The 26,350-nt window shown below is 39.4% G+C and overlaps 1 protein-coding gene across 1 annotated transcript in view; it reads right to left on the reverse strand.

Annotated features, from left to right (window-relative positions):
* The window catches only part of Syt10 (synaptotagmin 10), a 61,179-nt gene that overhangs the window by 10,462 nt on the left and 24,367 nt on the right, over window positions 1–26,350 (reverse strand). The window contains exon 3 of the mRNA XM_052748673.1: window positions 20,770–21,337. Within this exon, the coding sequence (XP_052604633.1) occupies window positions 20,770–21,337 (568 nt within the window). The remainder of the gene's footprint in view (window positions 1–20,769; window positions 21,338–26,350) is intronic.

Below are 26,350 nucleotides of genomic sequence, written 5' to 3' on the forward strand. Positions count from 1 at the left end.
TTATAAAGTTTGAAATAATTTCATTGAGGATTCAGATCCGTTGTAATGAGATTTTTTATGAATGGAATTAGTAAAAAGAGTACATCCCAGTTGCTCACTTACCATCTGGAACTTAGCCGAGAGGACCAGACTGCTGATCCCACCCACTGACCAGCTTAGTCTCAAGTTTGTCACAACGAACAAATGACAGCCTGACTTCCTCAGAGGCAGAAGCCAGACACAGTAGGCACATGCTAGGAAATGAGTCTTCATTTTCTCTTACCTCTTGCATCCAACCAAGCCAGAGCAGGACTTCTCTACAGTACTGACAAAATATGTCATCTATTACTGACTCTTTTGGGGTCTACTGTGACTGTTCAAGCAACTATCTCCCACCAGGATTGAACGGCTTCTAAAACTCATCTCTCCATTAATGAAACTTCACATATCAAAGGGATCATTTATGAAACGAAAAGCAAATTTTACACACACACACACACACACACACACACACACACACACACACACACACACACAGAAAGACAGAGACAGAGACAGACAGAATGACTATAAGCTCCAATGTGCCTGTAAAGTTCTTGATTCACAGCTCTTAGTGCGACCATGAAGAGCTTCCCTCCCATGTGTCTTCATTTAGACAACACACTGAAAAGCCCTATACGCAAACCCACATTGCTTGGATCCTACCTCTCTACTTCATCTCCAATGTACCAACCCAGTCCTGTTATAAGCACTGTAGCCTCTTTCCCACAAATCATGTGACGCTTGCCTCTGCTTTTGAAGGCACTACTTGTTGGAATTTAACCCTCCCTCATGTTCCTTCTTTTTCTTTTATTCCTGTCTCTGTGTCTGTCTGTCTGTCTCTCTCTCTCTGTGTATGTGTTTGTGCGTGTCTGTTTTTCTGCATGTCTCTTGGTCTCTCTCTGTCCACCCCCCCCCCCCCCCCGCCTCTCTCTCTCTGTCTCTCTCTTTCTCTCTGTGTGTATACTTATTGCATGTGCACTTGTGTGTTCATGCATGTAGAGGCCAGAGATTGATGTTAGGAATCATTCTTTATTGATACTACCCTAGTCTTTAAGGCAGGGTCTCTCAATCAAATCCAGAACTCACCAGCACAATATAGCTAGTTTTGCAAGCCAGCTTTCCCGGGTAATCTGGTCCCTGCCTTCCAAGGCTGGGACTTACTGGTGAACCACTACAACCACCTGCTGTTTGTGTACGTTCTAGGGATCTGAACTTAGGTCCTCGCACTAAAACCAATGCAAGCCCTTAAACCAATGAACTATATCCTCAGCTCTCAGCTGGTTGACTTCTCTGGGAGGTGGCTACTTAGACACTCTTCAGGGAGACATCCTAAGGCAGCAGCTGCCTTGTCTTCTGCCCATGCCCTTCCCAGCTTCTTCACAGATTTCCATAAGAACCACAGCGTCATCTGGAATCATCTTCTAAAATCCCTCTTGGGTTTCTTTCTCTGTTGCTCATATGTAATGTCCAAGATAGCAGGGCTCCTATCTTGTTTTCAATATCCTAGAAAGGCATGGTGCATTGCTGACTGCTCGTACTTAAAAAAAATCATTGTAGTCCCGGACATTCAACCCAGGATTCAAGCATGCTAGGCAACCACTCTACCATAGCACTATAACCTTAACCATTTAGTACCATACTCTTTGAAGGAATTAATAAATGACTTAATTACTCCGGATACAAACTGACTTGTATTAAATTTCACTTGTACATTAGAAAGGTTCCTAGCATTCTGACGTAGATTTGTATGCTGTCACCACATAGATGGTGAACAAGTGAAAACCGAAGTGCACAATGAGAATTAAGGATTTTGCTCTAAGCATGGAGTAAAGGGTTCAATGAAATCATTCCTAAAGAAAAAAATTTGAAGTGGAATTTAATTTGTAGAAAATAAATTCCTAACTCAGTACTGAGGACCACAGAATTAGGTTCTTAAAAGTTCCTTGTTTCTTGGGGCTGGAAAAATGCCTCTAAGCATGATGACTTGAGTTCAGTTTTTCAAACACACGCCACATGCTAGAGAGCAAGAACTGACTCCAGACTCCTTCAAGTTGTGGGCTGGCATCTGACTGCTGCAATGCACGCTGGCATACACCTACCCATGCCCCCACACAAAATAAATCCGAAGTATAAAATATCTTTAAAATCCTTATTTCTCTGAAGAATATAGTCAGAAATTTGATTGGCATCGCCTTCAGCATTTGGTAGTATAGCAGCCTTCGTGGAATTGGTTCTTCTAGTCCACGAGCTTTGGAGGGCTTCCCACCTTCTTGTGTCTTTTTCTTTCTTGGATGTGTTAAAGGTTAATTGCAAAGGTCTTTCCTGGTTGTGTGTATTCTTTTCCCCCCTTTTAAATGGGAGTGTTTCCTTGATCTTTTTCTCAGCATGTTGCTCACTGGTATATAGGAAGGCTACTGACTTTTGTCTGTTAGTTTGTATCCTGCCACTTTCCTGAAAGTGTTTAGCTTTCTAAGGGTCTTCAGCGTCTCTTATGTACAGAATCCCAGAATCTGCAAACAGGAATACTTGACACTCTTCTTTTCTGCTTATCTCTTTCTCTTGTCTTACTGCTCACTAAGACCCAAGACTTTCAAGCACAATATTGAACAGCAGAGAAAGTGGACAGCCTTGTCTTGTTTCTGATTTTAGTGGAAATGCTTGGAGAGTTTTCTCTATTTAGTATAATGGTGGCTACAGGTTTGTAGAAACACAAAAGATCTCATAGAGTGAAAACAATCTGGAGCAAAAAGAATAATTCAGGAGCAAAACAATACTAATTTTAAGTTACGCTGTAAACTATCTCGACCAAACAAGCACAGTGAGATCGGTGAGTAGAATAAAGGACCTAGATAAGACCCCGCAGCAACAGCCACATTATAGCAACAATACACAGTGGAAAAGAAGCCTCTTTAACTAATGGTTCTGAGAAGAAACTGGAGATGTACATCTAGAAGAACGAAGAACGAAACGAAATCCCTATTTCTTATTCTGTTTATGATCAAATCCAAACAGATCAAAGACTGTAAACTCTAAAACTGTTAGAGAAAACAATGGGGAGAACATTTCAAGATATTGGCACTGGAGAATTTTCTGAATAGAAATCTAGTCACTTGGGAAATAAGACTGAAAGTGGACAAATGAGATCTTATCACATTAAAAACCTTCAGCACAGCAGAGGAAACACTTGAGTGAAGACACAGCATGTGAGAGTGGGAGAAATCTATGTTGCTTGCATATCAGATGGAGGATTAATATCTAGAATATACAATGAATGCAAAAACTAAATAATAAAGCAAAGAACCCAATCAGTAATTATGCGAGTAAAACAAGCAGGAAGCTTTCAAAAGATAAATGGTCAGTATACATATAAAAAGATGCTCAACTTCACAAGCCATCAGAGAAATGCAAATTAAGGGCTACGAAGATAGCTCAGTGGAGAAAGCACTTTCCAGAAAAGCATAAGGTTTTGAGTTCAGATCCATAGAACCTTGGAAAGCTGGGCATAATGGTATGCATTTGCCATCTCAGTGTTCTGACAATGCCAAGAGGTGGAGTTGGAATATGACACCTGGGAACGTACAGGCTAGCTATTCTATACACAGGCACAAATAAGAGACCCTGTCTCAAGGTGGAAGGCAAGGACCAACACCCAAGATTGTCCTCTGATATCCACACATGTACCATCGCACATGGGCACCTGCATTAACACATGTAAATGAACATGCACACACGCACACACACAAACACATACACACACACACACACACACACACACACACACACACACACACACACACACAACCTTGATTCTCTATCTCTCCCCAGTCAGAACTGCAGTCAGTAGGAAACCAAATAACAGCCAATGTTGTCAAGGACATAGAGAAACGAGAAGCCTTACTTAATGCTGGTGGGGATGTAAACTAGTCTAGTCAGTGTGGCAATCAGTATGCTGGTTTCATAAAATTAAATATAGATCTACCAGTGACCCAGATGTACTACTCCTGGGTATTTAACCAAAACTCAAAGGCAACATATCACAGGGACACTGCACATCAATGTGTACTTCAGCAGTGTTCACAATAGCTAGCACACAGAACTAACCTAGGTGTCTAACAACAGAAGCATGTATAAAGAAAATGTAGGAAATATGCACAATGGAATTTTTTTTAGCCATAAAGAAGAACAAAGTTATGTGATGTGTAGGAAAGTAGAGACAACTGAAGATAATCATATCAAGCAAATTAAGCCACTGTCAGAAAGACAGATACATGTTTTCTCTTATACATAGTTGCTATATTTTATATAGATACATAAAGCATATCTATACACACGCATGCACACACACATTTTCTACTAGAGGAATATTTTGTTGCCGATTGATCAACAGCCACAAAGATTGTAAACACTGAGTGAGATAATTAAAATAAAGCATAAGGAATTCAGCATAGATTAGCATATGATAGGGGATGCTGTCTTATTCATTTTTACACCTTGGCAGTGAATGGCACATTAGCTTCCACATAATAAATGTTGTGTATCAAAAACCTGTAGCCAACATCATGCTATGTGGAGAAAACTTCAAAGCATTCCCACTAAGATCAGAAATAAGACAAGGATTCATATCCTCCATTCCTACTCAATATAGAGCTTGAAGTCTTATCTGGAACAATAAAACAGAAGGAGGAAATAAAAGGGATACAAATAAGAAGAGAAGTCACAGTCCTTCCGTTTGTAGACAACATGATCTTATACATAAGAGACCCTAAGGATTCTACCAAAAGTCTCTGAGAACTAAAAAGCAGCTTCAGAAAAGGAAGAATACAAAGTTAACACACAAAAATCAGTAGCCTTCCTTCATATTAATGACAGTGTACTGAAAAAGAAATCAGTGAAACAATCCCATTCAAAATAGCCACTAAAACAATTAAATAACTGGTAATAAATCTAACAATGGAAATGAAAGACTTCTTGTTGTAGGATGATCTTTTTGTACACTGTAAAGATATGTCTTTGCCTAAAGTGCCTGCTGATTGGTTTTATAAAAAGCTGAATGGCCAATAGCTAGGCAGGAGAGGATAAGCAGGACTTCCGGGCAGACAGAGGTACTGGGAGGAGGAATCTAGGTATGCGGATTTTGCCAGCAGACTCACAGCAAGTCGGACATGCTGTGTGGAAGAAAGGTAAAGAGCCACATGGAAGAACATAGATTAAAAACTAGGGGTTAATTAAGTTACAAGAGCTGGTTGGAAATAAGTCTAAGCTTTCATAATGAATAATATGTCTGTGTCATTATTTGTGGGCTGGTGGTACAAAGAAAGTCTGATGAAAAAGCTTTCTATAACAAACTTTTATAAACAACTTCCATAACAAAGCTTTTAGACACCAAAGAAAGAAATTGGGGAAGACACTAAGAGGTGGAATGGATGGGAAGATTCAAAACAGTGAAAATGGCCATTCTACCAAAAGCAATCTATATATTCAAAGAAATCACAATCAAGATCCCAGGGACATACTTCATACACACACACACACACACACACACACACACACACACACACACACACACCTCTTAAAACATGTATGGATGCAAAAAAAAAAAGACCAAGAATAGCTAAAGCAGTCATTTGCAAAAATAGTATTATGTCAGGTAGCACTGTACCTGATTTTAAGGTATATGCACAGAGCCACAGGAATAAAAACAGCATGACACTGGCAGCAAAAAGCCCAAAAAACCACAAACACATAAAACACATGGATCAGCAAAATAGAATAGAGGAACCAGATACATGTACAAATAATTATGACTACCTGGTTTTTTGTTTGTTTGTTTTTTGTTTTTTTGGGTTTATTTTATTTTATTTTTTTCAAAGAATCCAAAAATATACATTAAAGGACAGACAGTATCTTCAATAAATGGTGCTAGAAACCTGGACATTAACAGGTAGAAGAATGAAACTAAAATCATATTATCTTGCCCTGCACAAGACTTAATTCCGTACATGAATTAAAGATCTTATAAAGTCCAGATACCTCAGAATTGTTAAAGGCAAAAATAGGGATTACAATGTATATGCTAGGTCCCAAAGTGGGCTCCCAAATCCCAGAAATGGCAGTGCCATGGCAATGTCCTAAATGACAGTGTGGGCTCAGTTCAAGCTGAACTCTCACCAGGTAAACAGAAGGATGGCTGCCTAAAACCAGCATTTCTCAGAAGCCTTGATAAGTGGGTTTCTTTTGGTCCAGAAAAGTCGTTACTTCCCTTATCTGTCCCCTACAGCCAACTACCTCCAGAATGGGCATCTAGTTCCCCTTTTAACTCAAAGCCTTCAACAGATCAAAGCCCCATGCTAGTTCTCAGGCTGTTCCAGCTAACTCGCCTACCTCCTGCTGCAGCATGACCCCTTGTAACTGTCAAGAATCTCCCTACCATTTTCTTTTCTCTCTGAATCCCAAGAGATAGCCCTGGCAGTTTGAATAAACTTTTCCTTTCCGCCCGTGGAGGGGTCTAGCTAGTGATTTCACTGTAGCCTTGATTGCAATATAAATATAGGTAATGATTTTCTAAACAGGATTCCAGTAACACGGGAAGTAAGACCAAGGCTTGACACATGGAACCTCATCAAACTAAAAACCTTCTCTACAGCAAAGGGAACTGTTAAGGGAGTGAATGGAATGGGAGAAAAATCTTTTCTAGCTAGTTATATATCTGATACAGAATTAATAATTAGAATATACAAGAAATTCAAAAAAGTAAATGCAAAGAAAACAACTGGACTGAAAAATGGGATTTTGGACTGAGCAGGAAGCTCTCAACAGAAGAATCACAAATGGTTAGGAAACATTAAAAAAGTAGTCAACATTCTTAGATATCAGGGGAAATGCAGACTAAAACTAGTCTAAGATTATATCTGATTCAAGGGTACTAATGATAACAAATGTTGGCATGGATATCGGCAAAAGGGAACTTTAGACACTGTTAGTGGGAATGCAAACCGCTCCAGTCTCTTTGGAGAGCAATCTGGAGGTTTCCCCAAAGACTGTAAGTGAATCTACCACATGGCTCAGCTGCACTAGTCCTTGGCATATACCCAATGACTCTATATCTTTTTTTTTTTTTTTTTTTGGGACAGGGTTTCTCTGTGCAGCTTTGTGCCTTTCCTGGAGGAAAACTCACTCTACAGCCAAGGTTGGTCTCGAACTCACAGAGATCCACCTGTCTCTGCCTCCCGAGTGCTGAGATTAAAGGCATGTGCCATCACCGCCTGGCTATGACTCTATATCTTAATACAGAGATGTTTGCTTTAGCATATCAATGTTTATTGCCACTCTATTCACAATAGACAGGAAATGGAATCAGCTCAGATGTCCAGATTAATAGGGAATGGAAATGTGACAAATATACACAGTGGAATTTTATTCACCTTTAAAGAAAAAATGAAGCAAAAAATTATACTGAATGAGGTGAACTGCCTTCAGAAACAAAAATGCTCATGTTCTCTCTTCTATTCAGATCCTAGACTTGACTCTTCAATTATGGGTGTTTAACTTGGAGTTCCTCTCAAAGCCAGGACACTAGAATAGAGATGACAGTTCTAGAGGTGTCTTGCCTTAAAGGAAGTCAGTGGTAGCACATAGCTGAAATAGCACATAGATAAAATGAAAGAGAGGAGACGGTAAATTGGATACAGAAAGATTCGAACAGGGAGAGGGCTGGGAAGATGAGGATATAGGGTAATGAGGTAAGGAGTAATTAAAATGAAATGAATATTAAAAATTAACTGACATGATCAGGAGTATTCAGGATGGTATGGCAGGAAGGTCCTGTGAAGGCTGTTCAGGGAGAAAAATCATGAATAGTCTTAGCCAGCTGTGAACCCTGGCAGCCCTTAGGTGACATAGTGGCATTAAGTCATGGGGATAATCAACATAATTTTTAAAATTAAATTTAAAACCTGCTCCACAAGAAGGAATTCCTCTTTGGTACTGTAATCCCTGGCTGGGGAAGCCATAGTCCCAAGGGGAGAACCTACTACTAATATTTTGTTACATGAACACAAGAGTGCCTTTTAGAGGCACATGCTCTTGGCTCCATATTTAGGCAGGGACCCTAGAATTGTGCTACCAACTTCACTCATCCCCACGACCCAAGTGCAGCCCCTCTCCAGGTAAGAGACCAGGACCCACACTAAGAATTCTCCCCGACCTCATGACCTGCCCAAGGACCATGTGTCTTGTGCTGCCTTCATGCTTCCCTTCAGGTAGGGACCCCAGACTCCTGCTTCCAACTCTATGCATCCTCACTGAACACTCTTAAAATGGACTTATTATTTTAGTTAGTCATGTTTATATTTATGCCTTATACCATAGATTGGTGCAGTTCTTGCCTCTCATCAGAGAAACTTCTTATTGTAGTGGACAGAGGTTACTACAAAGACCCACAACTGGACAAAATACAGAGAATAATTGAGTGTAAAGTGCCAGTCCTAAATGGAACATCTGCATCTTACTCCTTGCTTCAAAGGCTCCAGGACCATCTTGGAAGAGGTGGTTAAAAAATCTTTAAGATTTTTGTAATTAGGATATATTACGTGAGAAAAAATATATCTTGTATAAAAGGAGAAAATGAAAAAAGATGGGAGATAGAGAGGACTGCAATAGTTGGGAAGGGAAGGGGGAATGTATGGGGAAGGGGAAGTGTTCAGGAGGAGTAGAAGAGGGTAATTGGCTGAAGGTATGCTCAAAATACAGTATATATATGTATGGAATTGTCAAAGAATAAGTAATTTGATAGCTATTCTTGGTCATCTGGAGTTAACTAAAATTTAAGCAGCTGGATACACCTGTGAGGGATTTTTCTTAATTGAATTACTTGAAGTGTGAAGACCCACCCTAAATTTGTATCTTTTAGGTAAGAAAACCCGCCTTAAATCTGGGCCACACCTCTGGTGTCAGCCTGTATAAAGGGCATGGAAGATGGAAGGTCTTGTTCTTTGCCTGCTTGCTCTCACTCTCTCTGGCAAATTCATTTCAATATTAGAGCCTTCTTCAGGAATGTGAAGACCACCTGGGACACCTATCCTCATGGACTGAACAACCACTGGATTCTTGACCTTTTCATTGGGAGACAGGCATTGTTGAAATAGAAGTCTTTCCATCCATTCAGACATTCTGGAGTCTGTTGGATGCTGGTTCACAATTGAGACTGGTTCCAGGAGACTCAAAGATGCATTGAAGCCCTCCAGTTAAAGTAGGGGCCTATGGAGGTCAGGTGATTAATGGAGTTTTGGCTGATGTTCGACTCACAGTAGGTCCATTGAGTCCCTGAAATCATCCTGCAGTTATTTCTCCAGTTCCAGAATGTGTAATTGGGAAAGATACACTTAGAAGTTGGCAAAATTCCCACATTGATTCCCTAACCTGTGGAGTTAGGGCTATTATGGATGAAAAGGCCAAATGGAAGTCTTTGGAGTTGCCAGAGAAAATAGTGAATCAAAGACAACACCACATTGCTGTGGGATGTCCAGTATACTGTAAATATATGTTGCTATGATTGATTGATAAATAAAATGCTGATTGGTCAGTAGCCAGGCAGGAAGTATAGGCAGGACTAGCAGAGAGGAGAACTGGGGGAACAGGATGGCTGAGTGAGAGAGAAACACAGCCAGCCACCGTGAGGAGGAACATGATGTAAGACACCGGTAAGCCATGAGCCACATGGCAAGGTATAGATTTATGGAAATGGGTTAATTTAAGATATAAGAACAGATAGCAAGAAGCCTGCCATGGCCATTCAGTTTATAAGTAACATAAGAGTCTGAGTGATTATTTTATAGCTGGGCTGCGGGACTGTGGGGGCTTGGAGGGACCCGGAGAGAAACTCTCCAGCTACACCACATCCCAGGAGGAATTACAGAAATTCGTGCAACCATCAAGGACTTGAAATATGCAGGGGTGGTACTTCCCATCCCATCTCCCTTGAACTCTTCTATCTGGCCAGTGCAGAAGACGGATGAATTATGGAGAATGACAGTTGACAATCAAATCATGAATCAAGTAGTGACTCCAATTACAGCTGCTGCACCAGATGACAGTGCATTCCTCACTTGAGTGTGTTATTCTGCCTCATGTACAAAGTGACTGGGAAAGCTGCTAGCTTTGAGTGGGGCCTGGAACAGAAGAAGGCTCTTCAAAAGTTTCAGGCTGCTGTGTAGGCTGCTTTACCACTTGGACCACATGATTCAGCAGACCCAATGGTACTTGAGGTGTCAGTGGCAACTAGGGATGCTGTCTGGAGTCTTTGGCAGGCTCCTCTAGGTGAATCAGAGGAGATCTTTGGGATTTTGGAGCAAGACTCTACTGTCATCTGCAAACAACAATTCTCCCTTTGAGAGACAGCTCTTGTCTCACTATTGGGTCTTAGTTGAAACTGAGTGTTTGACAATAGGTCAGCAAGGTGCCTTGAGGCCATCAAGAGCTGTGAGTCATAATCTGGGTACTATATGACCTACCATACCATAAAGTAGGACACACACAACAGCCATCTATTAGCAATTGGAAGTGGTATATATGTGATCAGGCCTGGGAAGGTCCTAAAGAGACAACCAAGTTATAAGAAGAAGTTGCCCAAATGCTTTCTATGGTTTCTACTCCTGCTACAATGCTGTCTGCTTCCAAGCACACATCTGTAGCCTCATGGGTTATTCCATATGATCAGTTGACTGGGGAAGACAAGACTAGAGCATGGTTTACCAATGGTTCTGCACATTATACAGGCGCCACCCGGAAGTGGACAGCTATAGCATTATAACCCCTTTCTGGGACAAGCCTGAAAGATACTATCAAAGGAAAATCTTCACAGTGGGCAGAACTTCAGGCAGTAACCATGGTCTTACATTTTGTCTGGAAGAAGAACTGGTCAGATGTGTGATAGTTCACTTACTGATTACCTGTAGCCAAAGGATTGGCTGGATGGCCAGGGACTTGGAAAGGCCATGGTTGGAAAATTGGTGAGAAAGACATCTGGGGAAGAAGTATATGGATAGATTTCTTCAAATGAGGGAAGAATATGAAGATTCTTGTGTCCCATGTAAATGCTCATCAAAAGGTAACTTCAACTGAGGAGGAATTCAATAATCAAGTAGAAAGGATGACCAGTTCTGTGGACAGTCAGCCTATTTCCCTGGCCATCCCTGTCATTGCTTAATAGCCCCATGAACAAAGTGACCATGGTGGCAGGAAGAGAGGTTATGCATGGACTTGACCACATGGACTGCCACTCACCAAGCTGACATGGCTACAGCTGCTGCTGAGTGTTAGATAGGCTAACAGCAGAGACCAACACTGAGACTCTGATATGACACCCTTTTCCAGGGTGACTGATCAGTGACTTGGTGGCAGGTTGACTACATTGGACCCCTTCTTCTGTGGAAAGGACAATGATTTGTCCTTATTGGAGTAGATACTCATTCTGGTTATGGATTTGCCTTTCCTGCATGTAATGCTTCTGCCAAAACTACCATTTGTGGACTTACAGAATGCCTTATTCAGTGTCATGGTATTCTACACAGTATTGCTTCTGATCAAAGAATTCATGTCACTGTCAAAGACGTGTGACAGTGAGTGTACCGTGATCACAGTATCCACTGGTAATAACATGTTCCCCATCATCCCGAAGTAGATGACCTGATATAACAATGGAGTGGCCTTTTGAAGTTAAAATTACAGGGTCAATTAGATAGCAGAAGCCTGGGTAGGGACCAGGGTTATCTAGAAGGTGGTATATGTTTTGAATCAGCATCCAACCCAATATATGGTATGGTTTCTTCCATAGTCAGGATCCATGGGTACAGAAATCAAGGGGTGGAAAAGGAGAGTTCCACTCACTATCACCCCTAGTGACCCACTAGAAAACTTTTTGCTTCTTGTTCCCACAGCCATAAGTTATTCTGGCCTATATCAGGGAGCACTCCTGCCAGGAGACACAACAAACATTGAACTAGAAGCTTGGACTACTTGGGGCTTTTGGTGCCTTTAAACCAATAGGCTAATAAGGGAATAACAGTGTTAGGAGGGGTGAATGATCCAGATTACTGAGGGGAAATTGCTTCTCCACAATGGAGGTAAGAAAGATTATGCATGGGGGTTTGAGATCCTTTGGGCGTTTCTTGGTGCTACCATGTCTTGTGATTAAAATCAATGAGGAACTACAATGACCCAATCCAGGCAGCCATTGCTGTAATAGTTGGATCATAACCTGTAAAATACTCTAATAAATCCTGTTGTGGAATATTAATTTAAGATGTGCTACATTTGTTTATACTGTAGAATATTTTTTTAGTGATGCAAAGATGTGTTGCATTCTTTTATGTTGCATTTGTTTAACTCTGTAAAACTGTGCTACTTTGCTTGTCTGAAACACCTGATTGGTCTAATGAAGAGCAGAATGGCCAATAGGTAGGCAGAGGAAGGATTGGCGGGGCTGCCAGACAGAGAGAATAAATAAGAGGAGAAATCTAGGCTTGAGAGAAGAAGAAGAGTGAGGAGTAAAAAAAGAAGGAGAGAGGATGCCAGGGGCCAGCCACCCAGTTACACAACTAGCCACAGAGTGAGAAGTAAAGAAAGAAATATAGAATAGAAAAAGGTAAAAGTCCAGAGGCAAAAGGTAGATGGGATAATTTAAGTTAAAAAAATCTGGCTAGAAATAAGCCAAGCTAAGGCTGGGCATTTATAAGTAAGAATAAGTCTCCATGTATTTATTTAGGAGCTCGATGGCAGGCCCCCCCAAAAGTAAAAAAAGCCAACTAAAAAAAAATCTCCCATATATACATTCTACCAGCTCTGTCTCTCTATGCAACCATGACTAATATAAGCATATCTGAAAAATAAATGACAAAAATTACAAAACCAGAATCATCTAAACAGTTTTATGAATAAACAATCACATGTCTAACTGATCATGTTCTTTTCTTTCATCACACAATCTATTAATTTTTCTACTTACTGGCTGGTGAATCTCATCAACGATTCATTTCATGGTTTCAAAAACAATATAATTTGGCTAACTGTCATTGACAGGTAGACATAGACACGAAACTGTTGAATTTGTCAAAGCACCCAGTGGAGTACGCAGAAAGCAAAACACACAATGAGTGTGCAGCTTCCGGAGGCTCTGAGCCACCATAGCAAAGCTCATGTCTTATGTCACAGAGTCCTACTTAAATGCTTACACTCCATATGGTGAGGTATTTTAAGGGCAAATGAAGGGATGTAGTGGTAAAAACGATGTGGTGCATCTGCATAGCAATGCCACACAAGTTGAATCTCCTAAGAAAGGGTGTTTTTCGTTTAAGAAGCATAGATATGAATGAATAAAATGCACAGTTATCTAGGAGACCATTATGGCTACAGTCATGAGAGATGAATCTAATGAAGGCGAACAGCCATATGGCCTTAAGCAGAGTTCCACAACATAGATGACCTAACGCAGACCTGTGCATGCAGCTGTGATGTTCTGAGCTGTCCTGTGTACTAACTGAGCACCATGCCCTGGCGCTCCTATGTTGCTAGCCCACCACAATTAGCAGGAGGAGTTCCAATTACTGTCTCGTAGCGCTAAAGCCCCATTTAAGCCCTACCATGTGGTGCGCAGTAAATAACCCCGAGTCAAGTTGAAAGGGCATTCAACATTCAGTGTAAATACAGGAAACATACATTACAGTTCTTCTCCCCGAGGAGGCCACAACTTCTTGTTAAAATACTTATTTATTGTTACTTTAGAGAAAATTCTAACAAGAATGTTTATCTGCCATGTCAATCTACCACAGGTGAAAACTCACTTGAAATCTAAGGAGACAATTAATAGTAGAAATAAAAATAGTTGTAAAGAAATAAAAAGTACCTATAAAGACACAATGTAGATAAAAAGAAGCGAATGTTCTAAAAATAACAATAATAATCTTGAGTAATTCTGGATATGGTAATGAAGAAGGGGAAATAGCCCTAAATACACAGCAATTTATGTTCTTAACATTTTATAAGAAGCGTAAACAGAAATGAACACTAACTGATGACCTGTGTCATCAAGATAAGGAAGTGCATTTTGTGTATTCTACTTACGTAGAGAATTATGCACTACAGTTGCAATTACTGTTCTCTAAAGAGCTTAAAATAGGCTGATTTCTGAGGGATGCCCGAAAATTTGCTCATGCTGTGTTACTCTCTGCAATATTATTGTAAGAGTTCCCCTTCTTAGAACTTTACAAACTCTTGTATCTCTGGGAAAACAACTATTTGAAAACCTACTGGAAAGTCTAATACTTGGCATTCCATAACTTTTCTTCCAAAGAGTATCTTTAACCAGTTTAATCCATGCACACGCTAACTTAGTTAAGTGTTTACTGGGACAGTACTCTAAGAACATAGTTGGGAAGTGAAGAGTATGAAGGAGGGTAACATTGATGCAGGTTTGTGCACTTGATTTCTTTGTCTTGGCTGCACCGTCATTTTATGCAGATGTAACAAATTAAAGTGATGAGACGTCACAAAGAGTAAAAATTATAACACTTATAATTGTGATAAATATTCAAAAATAAGCATGAGTAGTACACATGGGAAAAAGAGATGTCATGATATTCAGTGAGGCTTAGGATAGGCAGCTGATGGCTTCTAAGGAAGCCAGAAACCAGAGATGTTAGCGAGCTGGAAGAGCAGGAACTTGGCAAAGTGGAAAGAAATGATGGAGATGAAACTGCAAATCTTCAGGATGAGTGAGATTGGCCAATCACAATTTGCCATCTGAGGATAAGGACCTGTGTTCAATCCCCAGCACCTAAAACATCCATGCAAAAGTTTGGTGGGGCAGTGCACCACTGTAATGCCAGTTTTAGGGAAATAAAGACAAGGGCATCTCTAGAGCTCACCGGCCAGACAGTGTTCCTAAACTGTTGAGCTCGAGCTTTAGTGAGTGACACTGTCTCAAAAATATCGTGGAGAATGATTGAAGAGGTTACCTGCCTCAAACTGTGGCCTTTCGTGCATGCTAACACATATGCATGTCCATCCACACATGTATGAATATGTACACAGATATTAACAAAAACCGTACATCTTCCATGTATTAATTCCCAAACATAAAGCAAAAAATTTGATCTCCTTAAACTTGAGTTTAGTTGGAAGTAAAATGGGAATAACTTTTACCTTACAAGGTCAAGCAAGCACTTTATGTAAACAGATACAATAACAATAGCAATACTATTTGCAATACATTTTTATCTTTTGTGACCTAGGTTTGGAGGAAAAAGAGAGAAGAGGGAAATTAAGTGAAACAGGAATGGGGGTTGTTGGCTGAGAAAAAGTCTCTGAATTCAGGGATATATTAGGAAGTAGACTAATGAAGACTTATTGAAAAAAAAACTTCAAAAAGCCACTGGTTGCTATGGTTACAGCAGTCATCACTTCTACTTAGCACCCTAAATGTAGCCTGCCTTCCACATTTCCTTGAGGGTAAGAAAACAAATGGTTTTCTGTAGTATACTGCTAAAAGCAAAATGTGTTACTAAGTAGATCAAGTGAGCGCCTTCATCAAATTACTAGTCCTTTGTCCACGTTCAAGAAAACGTATTTATAGTGAAAATCAGAATGGTGTACTGCATTCAAAGAACTATAAAATTCTTATTATGTTTTTATTAACACACCTCATGGAATTTAATCTTGACCAATCCACCTACCCTTACTTGGCCTCTATGTCCTTGGTATAAAATGAAGGTGTTCAGTGAGGTGAAATAATTTGTTTTCAAGCTCAATGTTTATAACTGCAAGCATTAGTAAAAACGAGACCCACGGAGGATGTCTAGTTGAAGCATGTTCACGAATGTCTGAACCTGGGGTTGGAGAGATGGCTCACCAGGTAAGAGAAGTGGTTACTCTTCCAGAGGATCAGGGTTCAATTCCCATCACCCACCAGTATCTCACAATTGCCCGCAATGCCAGTCTCAAAAGATTTCACACCCTGTTCTGACCACCCACAGATACCAGGCATGCACAGACAAATATTCAGGCAAAAAAGCTGTACACATAAATACATTAAAATAAAAACAGTAATCTCAGAGTAACAGTTTCAGGCTTGTTTGCTATAGTGGATGGAGAATCAGAAAAGCCTGCAAAGGATCAATTGGCATTAATAGCACAAATTTAAGAGAAGAAAAAGTGGTCATAAAACATAGATATTGCTTCAATTGCTAGAAAATGTGCCTGATGAGAAAGGCAGTAATCCTCAAATCAGTCAGCATTTAGGTTCATTAAGTGGAAATTAATGAGGAAAGCCATAAAGGTTAAATGGACGTACAGTGTTATTTAGGTTGCGACTGTATAGTTAGGATGTCTGGAAGGAATAAGGACATTCTAAAGAGACCAGGTGTTCCTCCTCATTCTAACAGTCTGGACTATTGAAACAAGGCACCCAGGGACTTGGGATTTATCTCCAAGAAATCTCACGCTGGGAAAAGGGAAATGTTGAATCCTGGTGCCCTCCAGAGAGCGGAAGCTCACCTTCTGAAAGGAGATGTCACACGTTAACAACAACTTTTTATTTATTTATTTATTTTTTGAGACAAGATTTCTCTGTGTAGTTTTGCGCCTTTCCTGGAATTCACTGTAGCCCAGGATGGCCTTGAACTCACAGAGATCAGCCTGCCTCTGCCTCCTGAGAGCTGGGATTAAAGGCGTGTGCCACCACCGCCCGGCAACAACAACTTTTAAGATTGCTTGGCAGGGGAGACAGATTGGGTCAATGTTGGGGAGAACCAAGACTACATAGTGATGCATCTGTCTCTTCCTTCAATTTAAAATTTACCCTCATGTCAGAACCCTGAAGATGGACTAGGGCAAGGGAGGGGAGGAGTGGAGTGACGGTGTCACTGGATGTTTTTATCCCTTTCCCCAGTGTGACCACCTTAAATCTGCCTTTACTGCTTTTTACTATAGCCTGTTTGCTTGGTTGGTTTACTAAGTATAGCTGGCCAAATATGGCTTACTGGGGTCATCCAGTGACGGGCTCTGACCTTCAACAACTCCAGTAACACTGGGTTCTGCTAAAATCCTCAAAGGGATGTGGTGTTCATCTTACAGAGATCTTACAATATAAAGTCCAAACTTCATATCAGGACACACACAGGTCCCTGAAAGTTTGGCTTATTATTATTATCATTACGAATTCCTTATTTTTCTCTCACAACCCCCAAACTCTGATTCCAACCATATCAAATACCTTATCAATCTTTAAAGATTTGTTCATCCATCACCATGCTCACATTTACTGAGAACACCCCCAAACACCTGGCACTTGGCTAGTCATGGGGACACTAGTGAGCAAGATAAATGCTGTCTCCCAAGGTTCCTACAGCTGATTCTGAACAAGTATCTTGACCTTTCAAAATGTCACACAATTAATTAGGGGACAACACAGAATAAAAACACAGGTCTTTATCATCTTAAAGCATCTTAGGGGGTTGGGGTTTAAATAATAGAACGGCGATTAAAAAAAAAACAACCTATCTAATTCTTGCCAATGTTTCTAGTTTTCAAAGGAGGGTGGCAAATAATCTGAGGAAAAGTTAAAGTAGATTGCAGCGGTGAAAGCCTCCATAGAGGCTCTGGAATGGGAGGATGGACAAGGACCAGGCCGTGCAGCAAGCATTTCCAGGGCAATGTCTTCCAATGCAATTGGACATTGATAACACTAGCTGTATTTTAAATGGCCTGTCCACTGAAGCTCCTAATGAACTTGGATTTTCTGGGGTTTGGTGGTGTTTGCTTGTTTTCCTGGTGTGTGAGACAGGGTCTCAGTCTGTTCTCTCTGTACCGAAGGATGCCCTTGGACTTCTGATCCTTCTGCCTTTATTTCTCAGCTGGGATTACAGGTGTGTGCCCCTACACTCAGTTATGCTGGAAATTAAATTTCAGGCTTTGCATACAAAGCAAACACCCAGCCAACTGAACTTTATCTCAACTTTAATTTTCTCTGCTGTCAAGATGAGTTCCAATTTTCACAGCTAATACAAATTAGTGGGAGGAAGGAGATTTTGCTAACCTGCAGCCTGTGCCTGTAATACTGCCTACTGGTCTCCTGGTTAAGCAATGAGACCAACACCCCAGTCACCAACTTTTCACCACAAAGGAAACTGGAATGTAGTCATTTTGAAAATTGTATCAGTGAGTATATCATCTCATAGTTAAAGTCTAGAAGAAAATTCATTAATAGCAAAATTTAAAAGATGGCATCATTGGATATGACCTAAAAATGGATCCTGTGATAGATCGAGTACTACTGAAAGTAAAATGAAGACTATAGCACCAGAAATGAGAAAATCGTTTAAAAAGATTCAAGTACTCAAAAAAATTTAATAATAAATGCTATAATGTATTTATTTATATTCAACTGGAAGATCAGTGGGAGCATTCAGTACTCCAAATGACTGGCACTAGGAACAAGATACTCCTTTTAACTTTTCAAGACAAGGTCAACTCTTTTTCATAATACTTGGCAAATACTGAGTTAGAAAATGAATGTTAAGAAGAAGTTGTGGTGATGTATTGTGTACCCTAATAACAGAGACCAGAACAAGCCACTAGATTAAACATAGAGGCCAGGCAGTGGTGACACACACCTTTAATCCCAGCACTTGAGATCTCACGCCTTTAATCCCAGTATGTGGGACGTCACACGCCATCAACCCCAACAATAGGAAGTAAGTAACATGGTGGGTGGAGAAAGGCATATAAGGTATGAGGAGACAGGAACTAAAGCTTTTTGGCTGAGGAAGCTCATTCGGCTAGAGGCCTATCAGCTGAGGGCTTTTCAGTTGAGGGGTTGGTGAGGTAAGAGGTGGTGGCTGTGGCTTGTTCCTTTGTCTCTCTGATCTTTCAACATTTACCCCAATATCTGGTTCTGAGTTTTTTATTAAAAGACCATTTAGCAATTCATGTTACATCTGGTACCCATTGTTATTTTAGACAAAAAAAAAAGGGGAAATGTGGTGATATATTGTGTATCAAATAAAGCTTGCCTGAAGATCAGAGGACAGAACAAGCCACTAGATTAAACATAGAAGCCAGGCTGTGGTGGCACATACCTTTAATCCTAACACTCAGGAGGCAGAGATCTGTCTGGATCTCTGTGAGTTCAAAGTCACCCTGGACTACATGACATTGACTCAGTCTAGGAGAGAAACAGAGCCAGCCAGTGGTGGCAAACGCCTTTAATCCCAGTACTTGGGAATCACATGCCTTTAATCCTAGCACTAGAGAGGTTGAGACAGGAAGTGATATGGTGGGTGGAGAAAGGTATATAGGCGTGAGGAGACAGGAACTAAAAGGCTTTTTGGCAGAAGCATCCCTGTCAGCTAGAGAGTTTTTCAGGCCGAGGAGTTGGTGAGGTAAGAGGTAGCTGTGGCTTGTTCCTTTGTCTCTGATCTTTCAGCATCTACCCCAATATCTGGCTCTGGGTTTTTTTATTCAAAGACCATTTAGCCATTTGTGTTACAAGAAGTAATAAATATATGAAGACAATCTGATGGTAAAAAGTAAAATGGTTGACTTTAAAATTAATAAATCAAAACAAGTTAATAATCTAACCTGAAAGCAATTCTCTAATTCCTCTTCTGTAATTCTGGGGCAGACACACAGCCTTATAAAAGTGAACTGAGAAAAAACTCAATTTTTTAAAACAAAATTTATGCTTCTTTGAAGTGTGTCACAAGAAAGTGGTTAAGTAAATGGATAACATATTTAGATATCATGTATTATGTGGCCAACAATATTGTTCAGCAGGCAAAGGCCCTTGCAGTGCAAGCCTGGGAATCTAAATTTAATTCATGGAAATCCATGTAAGGGTAGAAAAGGACCAACTAACTCCACAGATGGGTCCTCTGACCTCCTCAATAAGTGTATGCCATGGTCTGGTACCCACAAATACTGCACACACACACACACACACACACACACACACACACACACACAGCACATAGTTTGAAACTTTAAAATGATCGAGATCATGCACTGAAACAAATTACCATGGAACAAAATCAGTGTGAAAATAAAAATTCAGAGTAATCACAATTCTTTCAGTGTATCCAGAGCAGAAACAGGAAAGTAATACCCCAAACATTTACATAATTGGTAGCATTGTTGATTACTTTATTTCTATTGTGTTTTTACCGCTTTCAAAATTTCCTGTACTAGAGTTGATAGCATTTTGTAACTGAAAAATACGTGTCGTGAAAAGATAACTCTAACATGGGGAATTATCTTTTGATCCTTTAGCATCCCATGGCACTGTAACCATGTGCATTCCATGGAAGCGTCTATAGCCATGGGTTGTTTCAGATCAAACCACGTGACACATCAGTGCACATCTCAGGTTTGAGCTGTGAAACAAAGTCACTTTAGATAATGACATTCAGCATCAACTATGGAGAAACTGGTATTGGGAACAGGTTACACGTAAGTAGGTTGGGAAAGAAAAGTCTTACAATTTGGAGTAACGTGTAAAAACTGCTTTGCTTTTACACCTGCTAATGTTCCCTATGCCGTATTAGGTTCACACATTATATTGCTGTGGGATCAAATACCACCTTGGCAGGAACTTGGGGTTCAAATTCTACAGCTTTATAGAGTTTACTCCAATAATGTGGGCAATGATTGCTCTTAAATAGCAGCAGAGGTCAAAGAGAAGTTGGTGGATTTATTGCTTACCGTGGTAGCACAGTGGATATCTTTCCATACTGTGGCTTCCCTGGAGAGATCAGAGACTTCGAATAAGTTATCAAGAATCACTTCCCCAATCATGTCGTGTCTGGAAAATCTGTCAAAATCATATATGCTAAAGTGTAGTTTCCGGTTGCTTAGCTGATCGTAGGCCACTGGAAACTGAAATATCTCATCAAACAGAGGGTTTAGTGTCTTCCTGTGGACACGCGTCTGAAATTTCTTTTTCCTGTCTGGAAGAAGATACATCTTCACGTAAGGATCGGAAGTTCCTGTAAAATCTTTAGCTGGGAGATCTAAAGCTTTGATAATATTAACAACTAGGAGTTCGTTTTCATAATCATACTGGAGCGTAAAGTTAAGTTTCCCACAGGTTTTCACATCGTCTTTTCTGTTGCCCTCGGAGTCAACTGATTTCTGCTTATAGAGCTCTGGCTTTATCCTCCCAATGCTGGTCCTTGTTTCTCCTCTTTGTAAAACAGGCTCAGTGCCCATGCTAAAGTCAACACTGGAGACGTTCATTTGCCTTGGTAGGTGTCTCCTGAAGGAATTGTGGCTGTACACACACATACACACATACACAAAATCATTTTGGTTAGTCATTTCTGATGGTAGTTATCAAGTGGCCTATACACCCTCCCCACCAGCCAGGATCAGAAAAATGCTATTGTCCACGTGTAGGATTATTAGATCTATGGCTTTATCAACAGTGTCCCACACTCAAATGCTGCTAAGAGCTACTTTGAAAAGCCAGAGTGACAATAGTCAAAGAAAAAAAATCTAAAATTTGATAAATAATTGAAACACATAGATATACATTATAGGGAGGTTCTGTCTTTTTTCACTCATAAACACATCATTAAACGCCATTGTGAAGAAACAGCATTCTCAACAATGTTCTATTCCACAAACATCATGCATGTCTTCATTCATCACTCCCATCTAAACTGGAGAAAGTTATCCACTTGGTCGTCTTCTTTACATCTGGATATTTAAATTTCACGTTTTAGCAACTCCACTACTAAAACAAAACCCTATAAAAACATATTCTTACATGCCAATTATTTCTCATCTTTTTTAAGGTAACTAGATGAATATTTACTTTTAAAATTTATAGAGTTATGACAACCCAAGTGAGCATATCTCCCTTGTTTAACTTGGAGTGGGCCACAAAACTTTAAGGACAAAATAAGAGTTAACAATTTCAATGGGGCAAAAATAAGTCTTAAAAATTCTAACTGAATATATCATATTCATTATTATCCCTACACATTTCCAAATATTAAATATACTAATCTTGTGAGTGTCATGTACGTATAACTTGAACTGAGATTTATTTCCCTTATACATCCTTTGTGATTTCTGTCTAGTATGAGCTAGGCCAGTCTGTGAGCCTCTTGCAGGCTTCATTCCAGGTCTTTTTCTCTTCAATCTAGCCATCAAAAAATTACAGTTTTGGATTATTATTCCTGGTTGAGTTAGAAAGTTCTGCAGATATGTCCTGGCTACAGAAGATTCTACCCCCATGTCTCTAAAGGTCCAAGATTTCAAAACAGATGTCCCAATAACCCTCAAACTCAAGCAAATTCATGATTTCCTCCTTTTTGCTGCCACAGCAAATTCCTCTCCTACAATCTCTTGCAGCACTAAATAATGTGTTGTATTAAGTAACCATAAAAATACTGAAAAAATATTCATGTATGCTTTATATAACATTTTCACTTAAACATTATATATAACATACTTATATACACTAAACTTCAAAGCTTACTTGCTGGAAATATCTTAAGGTATAATTTTAGAGGTTTTGTTTTCACTTATTTAAATAGCTATCTAAAATTGAAATGGCATAGGATGCTGAATTTATAAGCCAAATTATAATGATTCCATGGTGTAAAAAAATTCTAAGTATATTATTAAAATATATTTTGTAATATGTTTATATATTCAAAATATATTTAAAACAGCAACATAAATATTGTAACAATTTATGCTATTATATAATAATAATGACTAAATTAAAATTTGACCATAATTGAAAGGTTATTATTATTATTTTTGGTTTTCTGAGGAAATAATATTTTTATACAAAGAAATATACTACAAATCTCAGGTCAGATTAAAATTTATCTATTAAACTATAGTTAATTTAAAAATCAATACTCCAGTTTTTGTAACTGTACATATATATGTAAACATATATATGAAAATATTTACTAAGACTTGACTGTAAATCCTGAAGCAATCTGTCTCCTTAGACCTATTCCATTATAATTAATTAGACATTCCATGTAATGAATATTGACCATAAACTTATCCCAAAATAAAAGGTCAGAAGCCTACATTATATTCAGAGTAAGGCCAGAGAGAGTTTATGAGACAGCAGGAAAAATTTCCCATAGGCTCCATTGTTGTTATGAAGCATTGAAGTGGCCCACTATAATCCAATCTGCAAATCAAGTCGGGGTGCTAATCACTACATAATGGGTCAACCCTTAGCTTCTTGAGAACAATATTCCTATTAAAATCACTTTCACTTGTCCAACAATTTTGATCTGTACGAACAGGACCTGAAAGATGTTAATTACTGAATATTATAAGCTTATTTCATAATTTCAAAGACTTTCCAATATAATAATTTAATTCTCTGTGCTCTCAAAACTTGGAATTTTCTTCTTTATACCTTTGAATGTGATGTGCATGGTTGTAAAGCTACCGATGAGACTCACTCCTGCAGGGTTCCTTCTAATGGGATAAAAACCGTAGTGTCACTTTCGTTCAAGGAGCATTGTCCTAACTGCGGGGTTCATGGTGCCCATTTCAAGTCAGTTCAGCGAGTAGGTTAACCAGAGCACTCATTGCTACAGTGTTGAACTAGCTCCATTGACAACACACTGCTTTCTTCTCTTCCCCCTTTTCTCTTCTTGAATGGCAGTGATTAGCAACATTTCAAACAATGAAAACGTGAACCATTGCACCTCTTACCCCTCAAACTTCTGGAGGCCTGTGCAAGCACTCTTCTGGGAGAAGTGCTGGACTGTAAAGGACTACAACTGTGTGTGTGTGTGTGTGTGTGTGTGTGTGTGTGTGTGTGTGTGTGTGTGTGTGTGTGTATGTATGTAGAAAGGCTAACTGCACAAGCCATTGAGTGTATGATTTTTTTTAAACTTTATCGCTTGCCAGAAACCTAGCCTAGCCTTCTCATGTGGTTGCTGATGCTTTCTCTACATTTCTTGTTCTACTGCATCTTGGTCTGGAATACTCCATAGCTCTTGTCCCCCAAGTTCAGAAATAAAATGCCACTTCGCTGATTTGTCAGCTGAGTACTTCTTCACGGTAATCACCTGTTCTTAGCCCCGTATTGCTAATCAAACCATTCCCTTGAAACTACATTATTTTAGTCTCCTGGTTCCATATCACTTTGGACACTTCCGTTCTAATTGTCACCATACACTTGTTTCTTCCCAAAGTTTGATCTCTAAGTTCAATGATCTACTCCCCTACAGTGATATCTTATTTCTTAAACACTATCAAGCAAATAGTTAGATTCTGTCTTGTCATTAACTGGAAACTATTTCACAGCTCCAACTTTGAGCATACTTCTAATCAATATTTCCGACCTTTCCATGTTCTTTTGATACTGAAGAATTAACATCAAGAAAAGAGAATTAATGATGCAGAGTCAGAGAGGAGCATTTTTAAATGTTATGAAGGTGAAGAAGACATAGCAACAAGTGGTGATCTGATGTGAGATCAAGGCATTGGTTATTGTCTTAGGGAGGGTTTCTACTACTGTGATAAAATACCATGACCAAAAGCAACATGGAGAGGAAAGGGTTTGTTTCATCTTACACTTCTCAGGAACAGTCTATTACTGACAGAATCCAGGGCAGGAATTCAAGGCAGGAACCTGGAGATGGGAATGGAAGCAGAGCCATGGAGTAATGTTGCTTACTGGCTTGCTTCTTATGGCTTGCTCAGCTTGCTTTCTTATACAACCCAGGACCACCTTCCCAGGAGTTGCATCACCCAAAAGGCCTGGACCTTCCCACATCAATCATTAGTCAAGAAAATTTCTTACAGATTTGCTATAGGTAGTCTGGATGGAGGCATTTGAAGGATTGAGGTTCCTCTTCCCTGATAACTCTAATTTGTGTCAAGTTGACAAAGACAAACAAACAAACAAACAAACAAACAATAAAAGCCCCATGACATTTGACTCCTTGAAACTTGGCACAAAAATACATCCCTATTCAATGTTAAACATTTTTTTCTTGTTCAACCCTAATATCTGTTATTAATACTAATATTACAATATCAAGCATAAATAACATTAGAAGTCCCACAGTCTTTAAAAATTCAAACATTTTAAAAGTTCAGTCTCTTGAGAAGACCTGAGATCTCTCAACTGTGGGCTCCTGTAACATAAAAAAACAAGTCACATATTTTCTTATTCCAAGAATGAAGACCTAGGGGTAATCACAGTTAAATCAAACCAAAACTCATAGGTCTAAACTGAACTACAAAACTCAAAGGAAAGGAAGTCTCACAGGTAGAATGAATCAAGCCAAGGATAGACTATCAGGACTCATAGAAAAAGTAGAAGATCTAGGCTGAATAAGCAAGGAATATGAAAAAAATTAAGCACGGAAATAAACATACAGAAAATGTAGGACTCCATAAAAAGACCAACTCTCTGGACTATAGGTATAGATGACAGAGAAGAAACTGAAGCCAATGACATAGAACATACCATCAACAAAATCATAGAAGAAATCTTCTCTAAACTAAGAAAAAAACATACACATACAGATAGAAGAAGCACACAAAACATTGAGTAGACAAGACCGGAAAAGAAAATCCTTGTGGCCAGGCAGTGGTGGCGCACGCCTTTAATCCCAGCACTTAAGAGGCAGAGGCAGGCAGATCTCTGTGAATTTGAGGCCAACCTGGGCTACAGAGTGAGTTCCAGGAAAGGTGCAACGCTACACAGAGAAAGCCTGTCTCGAAACACCAAAAAAAAAAAAAAAAAAAAAAAAAAAAAAAACCTTGTGGCTTATCATAGTTATAACACTAAGTATACAGAGCAAAAGAAACCTGTGTTGAAAGTGGCAAAGAGAAAAAATGCAAGTTGCATATAAAGGAAAACTCATCAGAATAACAGAGGATTTCTCAACGGAAACTTTGAATGTGGGAAGAGCCTGGAGCAGGGCAGGGCATTCCAAGACCTGAAAGACCGTGATGGCCAAGCTTAATATATCCAGCAAAATTACCTCTCATAGTTAAAGGAGAAAGGAAAACTTTCCATTATATTAACAGTTTGAAAACTATTTATATACAACAAGCCATGCCTAAAGATAATACAGGAAGCAACATTTCAGGCTGAAAAGAGGAATGAGCATAATAGAGACCGTGGAAAGAAATACGAGGTCATAATTACTAAACCATGAAGTTCCACTGAGAACACAAACAGTAACATCAAAAATCAACAGTATGATGACTTCAACTAACACACACACTTCAATAACAACTTTAAATATTAATGGTCTCAGTTCTCCTATCAAAAGAC

Source organism: Peromyscus californicus, unplaced genomic scaffold (assembly GCF_007827085.1).
Source record: "Peromyscus californicus insignis strain IS unplaced genomic scaffold, ASM782708v3 Scaffold_20__1_contigs__length_68692818, whole genome shotgun sequence".
Lineage (NCBI taxonomy): Eukaryota > Metazoa > Chordata > Mammalia > Rodentia > Cricetidae > Peromyscus > Peromyscus californicus.